Source organism: Antedon bifida, chromosome 4, assembly GCF_963402885.1.
Source record: "Antedon bifida chromosome 4, ecAntBifi1.1, whole genome shotgun sequence".
NCBI classification, from domain to species: domain Eukaryota; kingdom Metazoa; phylum Echinodermata; class Crinoidea; order Comatulida; family Antedonidae; genus Antedon; species Antedon bifida.
This window is the reverse complement of record NC_136229.1, coordinates 27,349,989-27,370,546: the sequence shown is the minus strand read 5'-3', so window position 1 is coordinate 27,370,546 and position 20,558 is coordinate 27,349,989. Positions and strand designations below refer to the sequence as shown.

Sequence of the window (20,558 nt, the reverse complement as noted above, 5' to 3'; positions counted from 1 at the left end):
TAAACTGAACTTAGTCAATATTGTAATTAAAAATGTTCACTGGAATAACTAGGCACATAGTTGCTATTAAAATTCATCCATCATCTACAACACTGTAAAGATGTTGTTAAAAACAGCTCATTTTTGTCACATGACTTTAAATGCGCGATATATTTACTTTAAAAAACAAAGCATTGAGATGTGCTGATCAAGGCGTAAAGTGAGGAGAAAAAGCTTACTTCCCGTAGCAGGAATCTCTACATAGATTGTCAGTTATACTGAGAACAAGAACTGATTGGCCTGGAGGTGGTGTAGCCATCTAGATCAGACACATCAATACATATTGCATTATGATTTTTCTTCTATTATTTCCAACAATTCTGAATCTATTTTTATTAAAATTAAACCCCAGACAAAAAGTATTTCTGTAATGTACCAAAACCCTGAATTAACATTAACTACTATTTCTTAATATACAGTATATTTATTTTTTATGCATATTGTTAATTTTTATGTATTTTTTTCGTCATGAATCTGTTTTTTTCTGTGATGTTTAGCTTTTTACAATATGTACTACAATAATTTCAGACTTGTTCTGCCTTTTGTAATGTTTTTTTATATACCTAAATAAATAAACAAAAATAAAATTTCTAAAATTATCCATAATGAAAACAAAACTGCAGGGATTTCAATATTGATCTACTAAACTGCAATTCAAACATCTAAATTTATCAGTAGGTCTACTTTGTTTAAACCTACATGCTTACCACAATGACTTCAACCCTTATCGATAAAATCTTTAACAACATATTGTGAATTTAAATATATCTGATCATTTTCCCATCTTCTTGCTAAATAAATTGTCTGACAATACAATGAAGTAGGAGTCTAAATGTATTCATAAATAAATTAATAAAAAAACATTTATCTTTTAAAATAATTATAATCATTATATTTCTTGTGTATCAAATATAATTTCTTTGAATTTAGAAAAGATGAATAAATTAAAATATTATTTAATTCATTTAATAAAAATTCTTTTAATCCTTTATAGCACTTTGATTTTACGATATCTTTCTTATGGTAATATCGCATGGGCAGTCTGCATTAATAAATTTGAATCAGTATGTCCTTGGCTAAGTACGGAAACTTCAAAATACGACTACATCTTTAGACTCTTGCATTGCGTATTTGTGCAGGTGTTTCTTTCAAATCCAAAACCAAAGTCTTTTTTATAATTTTTGTATTCTTAATATCTATGATTTGAATAAACTTGAAATAGCTTATACCAATATTTATAGTAATGACTGTTTACTGTCTTTTTTTCAATTTAGTTCAACCCAAAGGAGCCACTTAATTGTAGAGCAAGATTAAAAAAATGGTTTAATTGTTCTACAGGATTTATACCAGGAATTTGCTGTTTGTTGGTTGCACTGGCCGCTATCATTATCTGTAGTCAGCTAATTTTTCCAAGCAGTAAGTAGAATGTATATAAAAAAGCTTTGCTATGTTCAACAATTGTGGGAAATTCATTCATTCATATTTTTATTTTGGAATACCATGATTACATATCCATAGCAACAAAAGAAATAATAAAGGAAAATGATCCGATAGGTAAATTTATTTATTTTTTTTTCTATTTACAGTTCATCCTAGTTTAGCCTCACATATATATTATCTTTATATTAAAATTATGCTTAATTCTAAGATGTAAATTTAAAAACATTATAGTCAAACTATACGATATTATAAAAGAAAAGAAGTCTCAAATGGAATATTTCATTTTTATGGTTGAATACATTGAAACTCAATTGGTCACTTCCACAATTTGCTAAGAAATGATTTTTTTATTGAGGCTCAAAATGTAGTTCAATTTTGTTGTATTGAATTGAAATTATCAAAGTTATGACTATTTATGAATGTTAAAAGTTGTACTACAAAGCAGATAAACATGTATAAGGTCTTTATGGAATAATATTTCTTATTAATTCCACAAATTGATATTAAGAAGCAAGCCTTATTAAATACTACAGTATGTTGTCTTTGATAAACTTTGGGTACTTCAGTAATTAAGGATAAACAACTTTCAAGGATAAAAAGACAATTGTATCAAATTAAATAATATCAGATATTTTCTTTTCAATCAAACTTTGTATTGTTTGCAGTTTTTCGAGACTGCGATGAAATAAAAAAAAAAAATTCAACTGCTCTTAGTAAAGATTATTTGATACAGCCACATGATGGAAGACCAGCGTTTACTGTGTACTGTGACATAAGGAGAAGGGGTGGAGGTTGGACAGTAAGCGCCAGTTTGGCTGTTATGTCACGTACGGCGCTCCATATGAGCTCTCTCGTTGTTGTTGTTTTACATACGAATGTTTACTGTTTGCTTTGTTAATAAAGTTACATTATTGTTATACCTCAAGTATCGGTTATTCAGTTGTATTATCTGTGTGAGTATTGTCTATATTATTACCAAGTTGGCGTGGTGGCAGCGTCAGGAGACGAAAATCCTACGCAACACATTTTACTGCCCACAAGAATATCGACTTACCGTCTACACAGGAGGCAGACTTAGGCCTAGCCTATAACTATAGTACTTATACTGCCGTTATCGCACATCCACAGGCGAGCAACTGACCGGCGCATACTGCCGTCGCTGTAATTCTCCGTTCGTCAATAGAGGAATAACGTTTTCATTCAGTACACTTTGTATAAACACCACAACAATGGCTGCATCCAATCGTGCCCCCAAGCAATGGTGCTTAGGTAAAAACGAAACAATAAACACATTTGAGAATTGGCGTCAAAACCTCATGTACACGTTAACATTAGACACTAAATTCGCCAATTTCCTGGTGGAAGGTTTCTCGTGGGGCAAGAAAACCAGAGCTTCCCCACTCCGAGGGTTCACTGATGACAATGGTTTTGAAGACAACGTAGCTAATGCTTTATCTGCACAACAGAAAGTAACCATGTTGGAACTAATGTTAGGTCAAATTGCTAACTATTGCCCTGTAATCTCAAGAAACACTATCGTAAAATCATCCACATCACTACCTTGCATCTGGCAGTGCATACGATTACATTACGGGTTCCAATCTAGTGGGGCTCATTTCTTAGAGTTTGCTAACATTAGTCTGGGCCCAGATGAACGCCCAGAGGATCTATACCAACGTTTGCTAGCTTTCATTGATGACAATCTTCTTCAAGCAGACAGTGTTATAACTCACCACAATCAACCTATTACGGAAGACGAAGAACTCACCCCTTCACTTGAAAACCTACTCACACTGACATGGCTACGCTTAGTTCACCCTTCACTTCCCCAACTCGTCAAACAGAGGTATGGCACAGAGCTTCGCTCACGTACACTGGCGTCCATCAAGCCTGAAATTTCACAAGCTATGACTTCCCTATTAGAAGAAATCAAAACTTCCGATGACACAAGAGTCATGCGTTCAGCGATTTTACCGTTTCAAAGACCAGCTTCTCTTCCTTCTCAACCACCGCGTTCCCGCTACCCACCTAAGACATTCAATACTCAGACATACAATAACAAACCAAATAAATGCTGCCCATTTTGTAAACAAGGTGGACGACCAGACCGCCACTTTCTCAGTGAGTGCAAGTTCCTTCCGGAACGCGACCGCCGCTACATGGCACGTGCCCGGGCCGCAAACATCTTCGACGATGACGACAGCTACTGCTATGAACAGGATTCCACCCGTGTCGAGGATCCCAACGACCCACCATCTGGTTCATCCTCAGCTCTTCGAATACAGGTACGTCAGTCGCCATATCTCGAAGCCTTTCACGGCTATAATACCGTACATATTACTATAGACAGCGGTGCTACTGGCAACATGATCCGTGAATCAACTGCACGTTTACTTGGCGTTCAGATTAAGCCCAGTAGTCAATCAGCACACCAAGCCGATGGATCTTCACAGTTACAGGTTATGGGCGAGACAAACGTCACCTTTACACGTGACAATAAAGACTTGACTTTCAATGGCCTCGTCATTAAGGACCTCGACGTTGAGCTACTCGCTGGTACACCGTTCATGGAACAGAATGATATTTCTATCCGCCCCGCTAAGCGTCAAGTAGTTATGGCCGATGGCACAACATACATCTATGGCTCCTTGCCTACCACTTCGTCCGAACGCCACTCGATCAGACGCGCTCATGTTCTCCGTGCTCCTTCAACACGCACTGTGATATGGCCAGGTAGTTACATTGAACTTTCACTCCCAAATGACCTCACCGACATAGACACTGTTGCTATTGAACCTCGCATTGATGCACCAATCTCGAAAACATCTTTGCCATCTCATGTTTGGCCTGAACCACGTATCATATCGTGCGTTGCCGGACGAATTCGCATTCCTAACCTGTCAGACGAACCCAAAGTGCTTTCACGCCATGAACAGTTTTGCCAAGCTAGCCCTGTGTTTACACCTAACCTACCTGACACTTCATCATCCCCGATTAAACCACCAAAGCTTAACACTACAACAGTTCACACTTGCTTCTCTGATAGCATTAAGCTGGATCCGGATAGCATTCTACCTCGCAACATACTCGAACAATTTACTAGCCTCCACAAGGAGTATGATGACATTTTCAACCCTTCCTTTAAAGGTTATAATGGTGCTGTAGGCCCGTTTGTTGCCACCGTAAATATGGGACCAGTCCAACCCCCACAACGCAAAGGTCGTCTTCCTCAGTATGCAAGAGACAAGCTCCTCGAACTACAACACAAATTTGACGAACTCGAAACACTTGGAGTTTTTGCCCGTCCAGAAGATGTTGGAGTTGCTGTAGAATATCTCAATCCGTCATTCCTCGTGAAGAAACCCAACGGCGGTTCCAGATTAGTGACATCCTTTGCCGATGTCGGCAGGTACAGCAAACCACAACCGTCACTCATGCCTGACGTCGACTCCACTCTTCTTAAAATCGGACAGTGGAAATACATTATAACAACGGATCTCACCAACGCTTTTTACCAAATTCCACTTTCAAAACCGTCCATGAAATATTGCGGAATCGTCACTCCATTTCACGGTGTCCGGGTATATACCCGTTGCGCAATGGGCATGCCGGGGTCAGAGACCGCATTGGAAGAACTTCTAAGCAGAGTAGTGGGTGATTTTTTAGAAGAAGGTTCAGCTACAAAACTCGCTGATGATCTTTACTGCGGCGGTAATACAGTTGAAGAGGTCTTGAACGTATGGAGAAGAATCCTTCATGCACTATCCAACTCAGGACTACATTTATCCGCTACCAAAACCGTTATCTGTCCTAAGACTACTAACATTCTTGGGTGGATATGGAGCCAAGGGACACTCCGAGCTAGCTCTCATCGCATTTCAACATTATCTAGCTGCCCGAGACCAGTCACCGTGACCGGATTACGATCGTTCATTGGCGCATTTAAGATGCTATCTCGCGTTCTCCCGCGATGTGCACCTATTTTGTCACCTCTTGAAGCTGCTGTCGCTGGACGACAATCCCAAGAGAAGATAGACTGGTCTGACGAATTGCTCGCTAGTTTCGCAAGTGCGCAATCTATCCTCAACTCACCACACACGATTGCCATCCCACGAGCAAGTGACCAATTGTGGATTGTTACTGATGGTGCCGTCAAGAAATATGGCATAGCTTCCACCTTGTATGTCTCCCGTGACAGCAAACCATTACTCGCTGGTTTTTATAGCGCTAAACTACGCGGACGACAAATGACCTGGTTACCATGTGAAGTCGAAGCTCTTTCAATTGCCGCATCCACAAAACACTTTAGTCCATTTATCATACAATCCGCACATCAGGCACACATTTTGACAGACAGTAAGCCGTGTGTCCAAGCCTACGAAAAGTTGTGCAGAGGTGAATTCTCTGTGAGTCCTCGGGTTTCAACCTTCTTATCCACTGTTAGCCGCTATCACGCATCTGTTCACCACCTCGCAGGTTCCGCAAATATGCCGTCTGACTTCGGGAGCAGGAACGCACAACCTTGTGACGCTCCTTCTTGCCAAATCTGCTCTTTTGTCCAACAAACCGAAGACTCTGTTGTTTTCCAAGTGAACATTAAAGACGTTATATCTGGCTCCACTAAGCTACCTTTCACTAGTCGTCCTGCTTGGCTGGCCATCCAGTCTGAATGTTCGGTCCTACGACGCACTCACGCTCACCTTTCTCAGGGTACTCGCCCCCACAAAAAAGTCACAAACATTAAAGATGTCAAGCGCCTTCTACGGTTTTCTACCATAGCCAAGGATGGTCTTTTGGTCGTTCGTAGGGATGAGCCACTCGCACCCGTACGCGAATGTATTGTTGTTCCTCGTGATGTCCTCGAGGGCCTTCTCACAGCACTTCATCTGCGTTTTGACCACCCTTCGTGCCATCAGCTTAAAACGATCGTTCGCAGATATTTCTTCGCTCTCGACATGGATGCCTCTGTGGAGCGTATCTCAGCAGGATGTCACCACTGCGCTGCCCTTCGCTCTATTCCACATACCGTTATCCCGCAGTCCACCGGAGACCCACCCGATGCAGTTGGTACCACCTTCGCTGCTGATGTAATTAAGCGTGAACGACAACTTATTCTAGTGATGCGAGAGTGTGTAACATCATTTACAGTCGCGTGCATTATCGACAGCGAACGTCACGACAGTCTACGAGACGGTTTAATCCGCCTTTGTATTGAGCTCAGGCCTCTTGACGGCCCACACGCTGTAATTCGCACCGACCCTGCTCCTGGATTTGCTTCGTTGGTCAGCGATAAGTTGTTAGCGCACCACAGAATAATGATTGAGCTAGGAAGAACCAAAAACCCAAATAAGAACCCAATCGCCGAAAAGGCCGTACGTGAAGTGGAAGACGAACTTCTTACACAAGAACCCACTGGTGGATTAGTCACCCCAACTATGCTCAAAATTACTATGGCTTGCTTAAACTCTCGACTACGCTCATGTGGTCTCTCTTCTAGGGAGATGTGGACACAACGCGACCAATTTACTAACGACCAAATTCCTCTGTCTGACAGTCAATTAATTATCTCACAGCACAAACGTCGTTTAGCCAATCATGCACATAGTGAAAGATCAAAGGCTCCAACGGGCCGTTTTCCAGCAAGCTCCGATATTGATGTTGGTGATCTTGTGTACGTCTTAGCCGATCGCAACAAGTCAAAGGCCCGTCATCGTTATCTCGTAACGTCGGTTGATAACACTTGGTGCAATATCCGCAAATTTATCGGTTCTCAGTTACGTAGTACGGCGTACAAAGTCAAGCGTACTGAATGCTACAAGGTTCCCTCGTCACCATCTCCTCGATCGCAACATTATTACCAAGAGGACTCGAACAGCGATGACGATTATCAAATTCCTGAGCCACCGCGTACAAACATACCTATTGAGCTGTCAACCCCAGCCGATCACGCTTACCAGGTTGATCCATTGCCTACCGGTACCGACTCAGAGTTCTTAACTCCTGCTGCTTCTGATGAGGTCCGCCCTCTCACTGACCTCCATAAAGTCGTTATTCCACCACCAGTGATAGAACCCAGACGATCTACTCGCAGTCATCGCTTACCCACTCATCTTAACGATTTTGTACTTGACAAGTGACTTCTGATAAGTATTGTGGGGCAGAATAATCCCCAAGCTGGAGGGCAGTCTACCCGATGAAAGCTCGTTTTTCAATTTTTTATATATGATTCACAGTTTGTCCCGATTTGCCGTTTTTGTTGTTGACTTTGTTTTTTTTTGAGAAAAGGAAAAAAGGTAGTCACGCCAGTTTGGCTGTTATGTCACGTACGGCGCTCCATATGAGCTCTCTCGTTGTTGTTGTTTTACATACGAATGTTTACTGTTTGCTTTGTTAATAAAGTTACATTATTGTTATACCTCAAGTATCGGTTATTCAGTTGTATTATCTGTGTGAGTATTGTCTATATTATTACCAAGTTGGCGAAGTATAATCACTAATTTATCAGCGGTGAAAACTGTATACAGTGTTTTTGTGGCTCAGTATTCATTGCAAATCTAATACAGCATTGTTAGGCTATCATTCATTGAGAAAACAACATCACACATCAAGAATAATTTGCACAACATTTGTAAGAGCTACCAGTGGGAGTAGATTCATTAGATGCAAGACCAACCACACTAAAGTTTGAAAACTTGCAAGAACAAACAAAATAAAAATACATTTTAACAAATGTTTTCTATAGTATTATTACTGGTCAAGTTTTTTCCCTATTAGTAGTAGTGTATAGATTAGCTTACAATAGTATACAACTTATTAAGTATCATCTGTTATGGTTATCATCAGGTGATACAAAGAAGAGAAGATGGATCAGTTGATTTCTACCGTAATTGGGCAGAATACAAAGATGGTTTTGGAAATGTGAACTCAAATTTCTGGCTTGGTAATGAACAGATCAACCGTATAACATCTGATGGCAGTTTTGAACTTCTAATAGAGATGACTGACCACTTAAATGTAATGAAGATTGCAAGATATTCTCACTTTCATATTGATGATGAGGAATCTAACTATGTTTTGACAATCAGTGGATACACAGGAACTGCAGGTTAGTATCTTCAATCAAACATAATTATTTCAAAACAAACAAAAGTTTATAATAATTTATTTTTGGCAGAGGTGGCAAGATAGTGGATGTTATAATGGATTGCGATATAATACTAGTACAGTAATTCAATACATTTATCTGGTGCTTGATTTTTTACTTTACAAACAAATAATAATATATTCAAATAAACAGACCAACCCAAATATTAGTCTAATGAAGTTGACAGTATAATCAAATAAATATATATACCTTATTACAAGGATTCTAAACCAAAGTATCATCTTTGTAAAAGGCGTACCTTACAATTTAAGGGTCACAAGAAATCACTATTTACTAGTTTACTGAAAAAACAAATTAAAATAATTTACAAATGGTATATTATGGTTTCCAACATGTATCTTAATTACTATGCTCTATACAAAATAAAAGAAAATTAATTTACTTTTAATTATAAGATTACTAAAACTAAAGATGATTGTGTTTGTTTAGGTGACTGTTTGAAATACCACAATGGGCAACAATTTACAACCAAAGACAGAGACAATGATAATAGTAGTAGAAGTTTAAACTGTGCTGAGCATAACAAAGGTGCTTGGTGGTACAATGACTGTCATCTGTCAAACCTGAATGGCCTTTACTTTACACCAGGTACAAATGATGAGAAAAGCATCAACTGGAGGCATTTCCATAATTATCCTCATGTCAGTCTCAAGAAGACAGTGATGATGGTTAAAAGAGCACCATAAGAGAGTTTTCAAGATTGTATATTGTATTGTATGATATTATTGTTATTTGATTCCGACGACCCTTTCAAATAGTAAAACATATCAGAACTTTTCAAGGGCTTTTAAGAACAACATGCACAACATAAATAACTGTAAACTAGAGGGTTCTCTTGCTTTGCTCATTTTACCTTCTTCTATGGAATATGCCTCTAGAAAACTTAAGTATTGCTTTGGAGTAAGTCTCTCATATATATGACATATTGAAATAAAATGATAAAAAATCTTCATTATGTTAATGTTGCACATCAATGCTGCCACAATGATTTACTGTGCTGTTCATGTTTCTGTGACTTCGCATTTAATTTGCTATTGCTTTACAAATTTTAAAATGCATCTGCCAAATTTGAAGACAACTATTTTATCTGCCACAACCGTCAATAGCAAACAGAGTGTTCATCTGATACATGGCATTACAAACTATAATTGTATACACTCCATTGGTTGAAATATAAATTATTCTAATTACTGCATAATATAGAAATATTGCTATACAAGATGCTGTTATATTGGTCTACCATAGAGAAAATAGTTGAAGGCTAGACAAAAATAAAGTTTGTGGGGTTTTTGTTGCAATTGAAATCAAAAAGAAAATGTATACTATGTATGCTATTATATTTATAAATTCATGGAAATGCAAAACATTGATGAAGTAGCCTATTATATTTGTACTATTTATATGGTCTTGACACTTACTTGAATTAGTGAGGTCTTGCCACATCCTGGTTGGCCAGTTAAAATTATGTGATAGTTGGATGACACAAGTAAATCAATCAGGTTGAAATATCGTTCAATCTGTAAAACAAAAACAAAAAATTGGATGAATAGTTTTAAAAGAGTTAATATTTTTTTGTTTGGAAAGGTGCAGAGTATTCGGAAACAATGTTTAATACGCAGAAAGCGGTTAACATTCAGTATTAATGGTATCATTAATTTATGTTTTCATTTTTTTTTTACAAAGCATCTTGTCTTTTATTGTGTATCACAATTACTGAACCTCAATGAACAACTTTTTAAGCATACCTCAGGAATAATGGTGTAGTTTGAGGGCAGAGTTTTCACTTTTTCTGAGACCTGATCACTGATGTCATGTACAACAGCCTGACTTTGGTCTATACACCAATTGAACACACTCCCACTGCTGGGTATATGGATAGTGTGTGTTGTCTTGCTCATAAGATTTCTAACAAATACGTCAAATTTATCTGCACAACTATGAACAAATTATAAATAAAAATTAGATGAAGAATACAATTTACAATATGAAACTTTACTATAAGCACTCATAAAATTAACATAATAGTTTGGAACAATTTGATCAAAAACATAATCTAAATAATATTCTAAAATTGATGCACTCAATTTTAAGCAATCTCACATGGTGAGATACGTGCTTGCCATGCAAAGGATATTTTGTTGAGAAACATACTATTTTCATGCTGTAGTAATAGATAACATAATACAGGCTTGTAAATATCCTGTAATTAAACTAAACAAAATCCAACTAGGCCCAACCTGCTACTAAGATGACCACCAAATGCCCATATGTAAGCGTACACAAACATTGTAGATACATGTCTGATTTGTGTAGGTTTTGTGACTGATGAGTCCGAGGAAACGCTGGCCAGAGGTGATGGTTTGTCATCTAGTTGAAAAAAAAGTATTTTATATGAATCCTGAAAACTGTCCGTTTGGTTTTATTTAAATTGTACTATATTGCAATTACTGAAATTAAAATAAAGTATTTATACCAGCACTTAATCCTGATGAAAATACATCTTCGTTGATTAATAGGAACCGATCACAGAGAGCAGACATTATACGAATAAAGGAAGCCACTTCCTGAACACCACTAGCAACCTTGTTATTTGTTCTTACTTCGCTATGAAGATTTGCCATCAAAGCTGGTGTGCATTGTTCAGTAATGAATTCAATTGTCGATGGAAACAAATCATTGATATGCGCTTTCAACAGTTGAAGACTAAAAATAGAAAATTAAATTGTTAAAATATTAGCTGATTGATATTAATGACCTAATCATAGAAATCTTCAAAATCGACTTGAAATTAGTACATTGTCATCCAGATATAATTATCTGTTCACAATTATCCAATAAATTCTTCAATATAATCCAGATGTGTAAATTGGACTTCCAGTTTTAGAGAGCCTTGAATCCATGCCGATTGTACGGCTAATAGTCGTATCCTTGGCCTCTCAATATAAACAATAACCCTAATAATTTGATACTTTATAATGGCAATGTAATCAAAATGAATACAAATCTAATATCATAATTAATCTATATCATTATGAACAACATTTGTTTACCAATCATTGGAAAGTTCCCAATGAGATTTAGCTTCCCCAAGCCATGAGTCGATCATAGATCTCCACTGGACAATGTCCATTCCGAAATGTACAATAGAACAGCGAGCGACCGTTGCAGGTGATGCTGTAGACAGGTCTGTAGTTTCAAACAAAATAGATGTGGAATCTACAAAAGAAAAAATAAAGAAAAAAATGTAATAACGGAAGTATAATTATAAAATAAAAAAATGTATAATTATTAACGAATCAGTGTCTGCAACCATACAAAGTAGTATAGTATGTCTACCATGATCAGCCAATCACAGTCCTACCAAAATGACTCAGTAGATATAACAGTCCTCAAAATTTCACTGAATTTTATGTCAATGACGAGGACACAAGAATTACACACAAATGACTCAGTAGCTATAACATATCTTGATTCACTGGATTTTAAATATTCAATGATGGGGACACAAGAATTACATGAAAATACTCAGTAGATAAACATCTCCTTGTAAAATACAACTTTTATGATCCTCGAAATGGATGTCATGTGATGCCAAGCCGACCAATTTCATTTCATGTTATATTAGGTAAAAACTAATGATTAACATTATTGAAAACCTACCACTTCTGTTCATAGCTATCCCATTTCCTAAATTGACTGTTCCATTTTCCGTGAGTATTGCATTTAGACTTTCAGACCACTCTGGGTCAATGGATCCATCCATTATAATCCAGGTATCAATGATACTCGGTGGGTTTAGTAAACCCTTAACTTTTTTATTTTCATTCTTTTCTTTGGAAGTCAGTATTTTGGCACTTTCATAAGTGGTGGAGCTGTCACGAAGTGATTTTGTGAACACACCATCTTTCCAACACTGCCTCTCGATATCGTAGCTTCCGAGCATCTAAAACAAATCAATGACAATTTACACACTTCCTAATTGGGTTTTATTTTAAATTTGATTAAAACAAATCTTTTTACAGGCATTGGTAATCACAGTTTTTTAAAAGTTTTTCTAACGCAATTTTTAATTACTCCTAATATTTACCTGTTCAGTTGTAAGAACAGATGCGTAGAGAACAGCAAGGTTCACTGGATTATAGCAAGGATGACCGGAAGAACTTGAAAATGCTTCACCCTTACGAAGGATCCGATCCATTGTAGAGGAACGCTGTAACACTGGAGACTTGTCCTAAAAATAAATAGGTATACTTATTAAGGAAAAAAATACCTGCTTATTGCTGGCTGTCACAAGGCTGTGGTACTGTTTTGGTCATAAGACAACCTACATCCTAGTCTAACATAGTCAGGAATTAAACACAGAACTCATATATTATATCATTATTTCACCTGACAAACATAAACATGAACAGAATAAAATGTAAAACAATGAGGCAGGATTACCTAAATGTAAAGAAAAAACAATCGAGTGACTCTTCACATTGAAATACTAAAATTATTAAAAAGTTAAAATGTTCAAATACAATGTACACACTTCAGATTCAATTGATTCAATACAATAATAATTACAAATTTAGCATCAAGTTGAAGAGTAACATTTACTATATGTTTTTTAATGTTCAATTTAAGATTTTTTGGCAACAATAATACTAATTTCATTTCTTTCTTCCAACAGTAAAAAAAAATGAAAACAAGACAATCATGAAAAAAAAAACAATCAGAGAGAGAAGAAAACAAAGAAGTAAACTGAATAACTATTGAGTGATTACTGTACATAAATATAACGCAATGCTAATCTATAATAACTTTAACTTAAAACAAAGTATAGAATAAGTAAACAAATCTTACATCAGTTTTTGTGGAATAGTGTGATTCCTGTATATTTGATGTATAATCACTGTGCAGCTTGTTTAACGTTCTTGCTAGCGTCTGATAACAGACTGTTTTCCCTGAACCAGCTGGACCTAACAAGATGGTGCCAATGGATGTCTGTAGGTTTTTGTATAATTCTAAAACCTGCCAAAAGAAAAAGAAAACAAAATGTGATAACTACACAGATTCGTTTGATCAGAAATCATCACTACAATAATAACAAGACATTACTCTTAAATTAAAAAGCAGTAGTAACCAGTGGCATCAAAAATACTCTATCTGTGGTATAATACATACATATCTATATAATATCTTAGGAATCAATGTTATTATATAATACCATTGCAGAGGTACTATTTTTCAACTCATTGGATTATGTTCATATATTACAAAAATGGATTGTTGGTTACTGTAAACAAACATTTTATTTCTAAATAATGTATAATATAATATTTTTTATATACTTCATTTATTGTATTGCATATATTTCATAAGGTCTGCTCTTTCACCTTTGACACATGTTGTGGAGTGGCTTGAAGTTTATCCTCAACAAACTGACTCTGTACAGCATCCATCAACACTGGATCATGTTCCTTAGCTGAGTTTGGCAGACTACTTTGGGGAAAGATACTTCTGAGTATGTTCTTAACTATCTGGGTTTCTTGCATGTTGGTTAGGTGTGGAGTGAGACACATCTGCAGACTGTGAACCAGTGCTGTTTCTTGGTGTTGGTCTTCATCTTTTTCAAAGTTACTGTAGTCCATTGGTTCAACTGAACCACCTTTTAAACAATAAATTGTTACTTTAAAGACTTTAAGGATGACTTTAGAGGCAGCAAACTTTCATATTTATTGTGTGAATGTACCTCAAATAGCAAAATACATGCAATGTGCTAAAATGTTAATAACAATGTAATTTAAAAAAAATAAACTACAATCCACTTTACATCACCTCCATCACATCAACAAATGGCAACTATTTTTAATATAAACATTTTTGGGAACTAATTCACACAGTCTCACAGACTTCACACTTTTTTAAAAGAAGGGCTACCATTCTGATTCAGTTTATGAGATCACACTGGAATCTAAACTCAACTATATAAGTTTAAATTAATCTCTGATTTAATTTATCTCTCCTCAAGACAATTACATCTGTAACAAACCCGATCTACATACTACATAAGCTCAAAGTAATCTTTTATTTGATTTATTATTTCCCTCCTCAAAGTCAATTACATCTATCACAAATTTTACCCATACTACATATCTTTACCTGAAAAAGATGATCTATTAGGCAGTCCTTTTGTCCCTGCAAAGCTGTTTGTAGCTGGTAACTGTACATTTCCTCTCTCATGTTGACTGGTAGCAGCTAGCCTTAAAGCCGTTTTTAGAGTTCCCAAGTTGATGTGATATTCTGGCCTGTGAGGGAGCTACATAAAATATATATATTGGATTATAATAACTGAAATTTGCATCGTTAAAATTTGCATTATTGTTGAAGGTGAAAAGTCTACAAATGGGTTGTTATGGTGTCCGCTGATATTGTGCAACCGATTGTCTTTATCAATATTTTCGTAATAAGTACAGTTTGTAAACTAATGTATACCTGGATTTCAAGACAATCTACCAATGTTGTTATTTTGTCTGCCAATGTTTTTGCTTCTTTAAAACCATTGCAAATTAGCATCCCTTCAAGAATAACACCAATGTCTGGTTTTATTATAGAAACTGGACGCATCAGTACCTAACAAAAGATAGTAGAAACAATTTATAATTTATCTTGAAGATTAGGACTTAGAACCGAGACCCCTTGTCCCTTCGATGTCATATTACTGAAAACTCTTTAATCTTAAATCTTTTTCAAACAAATATTACAAATCATGTACGTAACCGTAATCATTAGTTTTAGAATTAAAAAAACAAAGAAAACATAAAAACACACGCTGTCAATACAGGATTCAAATGATTAGTTTCACATTCAAATATACATTTTATATCCCACCTGAAATTCCCATGGTATGGTGGGGGACTTGGCTTGACAAAGATCTTGTTTGACATGGTTTATTAACCCGTCTACCCAACTATCTATGATGTATTCAAGGGCATTAGCTTACTACTTACCCTTAAGTTCTGCGGTATATCTGCTTCTGTGTGTCGTGAGGTATTAACCGTCATAAAGCAACCGAAATTGGCATTGGCTTTAACTAACTGACCTCCAAGGGTCAGATTTCCAAGATAAATTGGTTTGTATTTCCATTTCTGCAGTTGTTTAAAACCTTTGACTGAGCTAGACTCATCATCATTGCCAGCTGCTATTAAAACAATGATTTAATTGTATAAATTAAGGACATTCTAAAAATAAAGAAATGTAATGTGGTGTTTCTTCTATAACCCAAGTTTATCATAAAATAGTGGTCTTGAGCTTGCAGGATACAGAAATGGAGGGCTATTATATGTTGTCTGTTGAACATTCTTTTGTAAGTTGCAAGTTCATTTATACAACCATTCAGTCAGTTTAATTAGAGTAAATTATAACACTAAACAGAGATTTAATATATTTAATTAATACTATGCTTTCAAATTTTTTTTAAATACAACAATTTTAGTCTGGAGCCTCACATTCATGATAGAGCCATTTTTTAGATCTTTTTTTTCAAATTCTAAAATAAAAAAAAACTCTTTGTCATTCTAGGACCACATTAAAAACTAATACATTGTAGTAATAATAATACTTACAATTATACAAAACATAACATAATAAAACAAAAATGGATGACAAGTAAATTAGTCTACAGATACAATAGGTCAGTAGTAACTGATCTTAATACTTTACCATTATTATAATTATCTTCAAACAGAGGTATGGCATTTGAAGCATTCTCATAGTGGAGCTCAGCATCAATCAGCGATGTCTTGCTAATAGAATGTCGCCTCTGTCGCAGATGAGGCATATTCTCAGCCAAGTTGCTTTCAGATACTGTATCTTTAAATTTTACCTTTTTTCCAGTTTTCTATTGAAGTATAAAAAGAAGTATGCAATTCTCAGTTGGTGAACATGAGTTTTACATGTAAACATGAAAAGAATGTAAACATGAAAAGAATGTAAACATGTAAACAATGTACGCATAAAATGCATTACAGTCCCACCTTAACGTAACAGCTTACCTTAATTATAGTTGAGCTAGTTGTGTAGATTTTGCAAAATTCAGAATCTGGTAATTGTGAGCTGGAATGCAGAGAAGTGAGAGAGTTTCTTCTCACAAGCTTGGACTAAAGCAGGAGAAAATTATTATATTAGGAGAAAATTCTGATAAAACTACATTCTTTATTATAAAAATATGCTTTTATTCCTTCCACTTTAGACAAGAAATATTTCTTACAAAAAACGCTGGTCGACTTTTGGACGTTAACAGTTTCAATTCATTATTACCTTATCAAACTTAGATGTTCCCCGTAGGACATACTGACTACACTTTGTGTTGCTTAAAGCCCTGTACGCGTTTAGAACAAAATTCAGCTGCTGGGCAAGTACAGACAGAAAACCTGCATTTCATTTAGAAAATAAAAGAATATATTAAATAATAATGTACTTCTGATTGCTTGTTTCTATCTGGGGTTATTGCATGTTAACAACAGTACAGATAGGCATATCTTTCTGTATAACACAAGTGCTTCAATTCAATTTACAGTTGAATACTATTTCTAAAATATGTAATGAAAAGTAAAGTAATCAGAATAAAGTGTGGAAAGCTGTGAGTCTGAGACTTCGTCTTGCCTGCCTTTGTTTGTCAAATGTATAGTTTATTGCCTCATCCTTCAGATACAAAGAGTTTGATCTATGCAAATTATTGGAATGATACTATTCTGTGGTAGTCATGTAAGGTAAAAAAATCCGGACTTCCTTCGGTTTCAATGTTAAATTGAGGACACATTTAAAACTCACCTTGAGGAACATAGTCAACATCTTCAAACAGAAACCATGATCCAGACTTGACGGCACCTTTTAGCACCTGTATAATATGCTGCATGCTGTTTGCATGACAACTTGTAAAACTAAAAACATGGCGACCCATTGACTAAAAAGAAAAACAGGAGAACAATATGCAACTAATCATCTTATGAATGATCACATATGATACTAATGCTGCAGTGAGTCTATTGAGGGAGATTTGATAATTACGTTTCATCAAAGTGCATCACATTATTTGATGGAGTTTGATGTATTTTGATGATATTGTTCCATCACATTTTATGTGATGCTTTTTGGATAAAGTTTAATAGTGTAGACAGAGTTTAATAAAACCTAACTACTGGCACAGATTGACTTAACCAATAGGTAAAATTTAACTAGTTTATATCTAGCCAAAATAATGTAACTTAAGTGAAAATAAATGAGGTAAAGAATACCTGTGCAAGATCATGAATCAATTCAGTTTTCCCTGTAGCAGTTTGTCCAATCACAGAGCCACATTGAAACCTATTGATAGCCATTGTTAATCCAAGTTGGCACCTGTCTGTAAGCGGTGTGCATACTGCTCGTAAACTTGGGCCTATGTACTCATGGTCGTAGTTAAACACATTACCCATCTGCTGTACTGTGCACTCACCAAACACATAGCTGGAGGTTACTTTGATGGAAGATCTTACACCAAATGTGGGCTCACTTTTGGAATCTTAATAAAAATTTATAAAAAGTTTATGCAATAAACATCTTTATTTGTTCAATTAAAATTCGAAATGGCAAACACAAATAGACTTTTAAATGTTCTGGAAAATACTGGAAGAAATAAATACCCAAACCAATTGAATCACAACTTTGGACAATGATCTCTCAAAATTGTGTTTTAAATTTTACTTTAATGTTTATGATAATTAAACTCTTATTAGCATATCACATTTTGTCAAGGACAAAACTGATACAATAAACACATCATGCAAAAATATCCATGTGCTTTTGTGTTTTTTCAAATGGAAAAATAAAGCTGTATAACTTACCAATTAAAGAAGGAAAGTTAGAATTGGTCAGCTTTCGAGATGGCTTAGCACATAAGACCTGTTGCCAGATCATTTGATGTTTCAAAACACTCTCCCACTCAAAGCACCGTTTTGAAATCGATGGTAGTGACAAAAGACCTGAAAAATAACACATACATTATACATTTTTTTAAATATTATTTTATAATTCATGATTTATTTGAATGAAAATTGGAAATGAAAGAAGACTGTAAATCTCTCATCATAGTTTAGATGAAGAAAGATCTCCATTCATTTAAATGGATGACTAGCAGTGACAATGGTATCATCTCTCAAAACATTTAAAACATTTAAAACATTTCAACAAACAAAAATAACTCAGAACTGAAAAGAATTATTACCTTCAGTTATGCGCCGTTGATGAATAGTTAAGGCAATCAAGTTTTTCAGCAACAACTGTAAACGACTTCTGGGACCAAAACTTAAATTTCCAGCTGAGTTTTCATTTAGGATAGTCATATATTGTTGTATTCTACTATCCAAACTTTCCCTAGTTAAAATCAAACAGATAAAAAGTTTAGAGTATAATAATATAATGACTGAACATCAAGAGCGCATACTGTACTTGCACTCACAGCCATGATTAAAATGATGATGATGGCAAAGCTAATGGTTATGATGATAATGACATCAAGTAACATACTTTATCTTGAGTAAGCATCCTTTATCCTCTTTTTCCAAAGTTTGTCCAACATTTCTCTCCCAATTGATCGCCTCCGCCACCAGGACACTTTGAGCCGGGAAGCGCAGTAGCCAATGTTGATAGCTTCTCTTGACAGCATTCTTAAGTTGCGACTCCTCTTTACTCTTGCTCTCTTTAGTTTCCTCAAGAACAGACAATTCCTCAAGGATCTTCTCCGGAGCGATGCCATCTTTTGACAATCTGGCTTCCATGCACATCTGAAGAAAGTTCCCCATACTGCTCTTGAGATTCTGTTCCAGGCACCTAAACCAATCTGCGATATCATTGGTTGATTCAACAGCTGATATTAGAGGTGTACTTTCTCCATGATGGCCTTTGATACCTATAACTTCCAGTTTATGAGCTGTACAGAAACAAAGGGACATCACCATATTGTTGCCAGTAATTAGGTAAAGTCAAAGTTGTTATTATTCTTCTTTATACTGGGTATACTTCCAGAGGGCCCATTACACAACTGACAAAGTATTACAAAATACAGAAAATAAAAATGGCACCACAGCAAAAACCTAGCAAATCAAAACATATCTACAACTCTCTCCCCAAAACCAAAGTTATCGTAAGATCTGGAAAAACCAGATATTTCGAACCTGTCATTAGATAGTATTAGACATTGCAGTCCTGGCAACATCGATTTTGTAATACTATTATTATTAATGTTCAAACAAAATTTAAAAAGCATAAATAATTACTTACAGTGTAGGTGCATATCCAGCATAGTTTTTATGGTAGCTGCTGCACTATTTGGTATGTCAAACGTAAGTGCAGTGATGCTTGGAAACAGCTTCTTCACGTACGGAACCCATGCTCGCTTGTCCCGCGTTATAGTCAGTAACACTATAAGGTCATCATCACTCATGAAATACAGTCTTGGAAACCTGTCACGTATTTGATTAAGATGCTCATGTAGATCTTTTATAATGTCATCCTACAAAGTAAAAAACTTTTCACTTAAATGACAGGGGTCAGATTTATGTACATGTAATTATAATCGTCCTCATGTTGAAATAGAAACACGACAGCCAGTAGTGCAGCTCTTACCATGACAAGCACACCGAGTAATGATCCCCTACATTTTTCAAATAGTTCTTTTAACATGGACGGCTTTACATCCCATCCGAAAGAAGAAGCAGTAAGAGCAAATCATTTTGCTAAAGATACAAATAATATGGCACAGACAGACTTGAACCCATGCCTCACCTCACATGCTAGTCTGATCCCTTACCATTTCACCCTATCACTTTCCTAAAGATCTATGAAAAACCTGATTTTCCTAGATGTGCCCAACATTGCTTAACTTTGGTGA

The 20,558-nt window shown here is 35.8% G+C and overlaps 1 protein-coding gene across 1 annotated transcript in view; it reads right to left on the bottom strand.

The window, feature by feature from the left end:
• LOC144839304 (dynein heavy chain domain-containing protein 1-like) overlaps positions 1-20,558 on the bottom strand; it is a 103,967-nt gene that overhangs the window by 65,109 nt on the left and 18,300 nt on the right. Inside the window, exons 29-49 of the mRNA XM_078694621.1 lie at positions 19,949-20,180; positions 19,196-19,598; positions 18,894-19,042; positions 18,514-18,651; positions 17,926-18,191; positions 17,462-17,594; positions 16,949-17,061; positions 16,684-16,788; positions 16,352-16,529; positions 15,640-15,830; positions 15,125-15,262; positions 14,792-14,948; positions 14,026-14,297; positions 13,484-13,660; positions 12,732-12,869; positions 12,305-12,587; positions 11,695-11,860; positions 11,118-11,347; positions 10,882-11,011; positions 10,390-10,579; positions 10,063-10,161 (exon numbers count right to left, since the gene is read on the bottom strand). Of these exons, the coding sequence (XP_078550747.1) occupies positions 10,063-10,161; positions 10,390-10,579; positions 10,882-11,011; positions 11,118-11,347; positions 11,695-11,860; positions 12,305-12,587; positions 12,732-12,869; positions 13,484-13,660; positions 14,026-14,297; positions 14,792-14,948; positions 15,125-15,262; positions 15,640-15,830; positions 16,352-16,529; positions 16,684-16,788; positions 16,949-17,061; positions 17,462-17,594; positions 17,926-18,191; positions 18,514-18,651; positions 18,894-19,042; positions 19,196-19,598; positions 19,949-20,180 (3,888 nt within the window). The remainder of the gene's footprint in view (positions 1-10,062; positions 10,162-10,389; positions 10,580-10,881; positions 11,012-11,117; positions 11,348-11,694; positions 11,861-12,304; positions 12,588-12,731; positions 12,870-13,483; positions 13,661-14,025; positions 14,298-14,791; positions 14,949-15,124; positions 15,263-15,639; positions 15,831-16,351; positions 16,530-16,683; positions 16,789-16,948; positions 17,062-17,461; positions 17,595-17,925; positions 18,192-18,513; positions 18,652-18,893; positions 19,043-19,195; positions 19,599-19,948; positions 20,181-20,558) is intronic.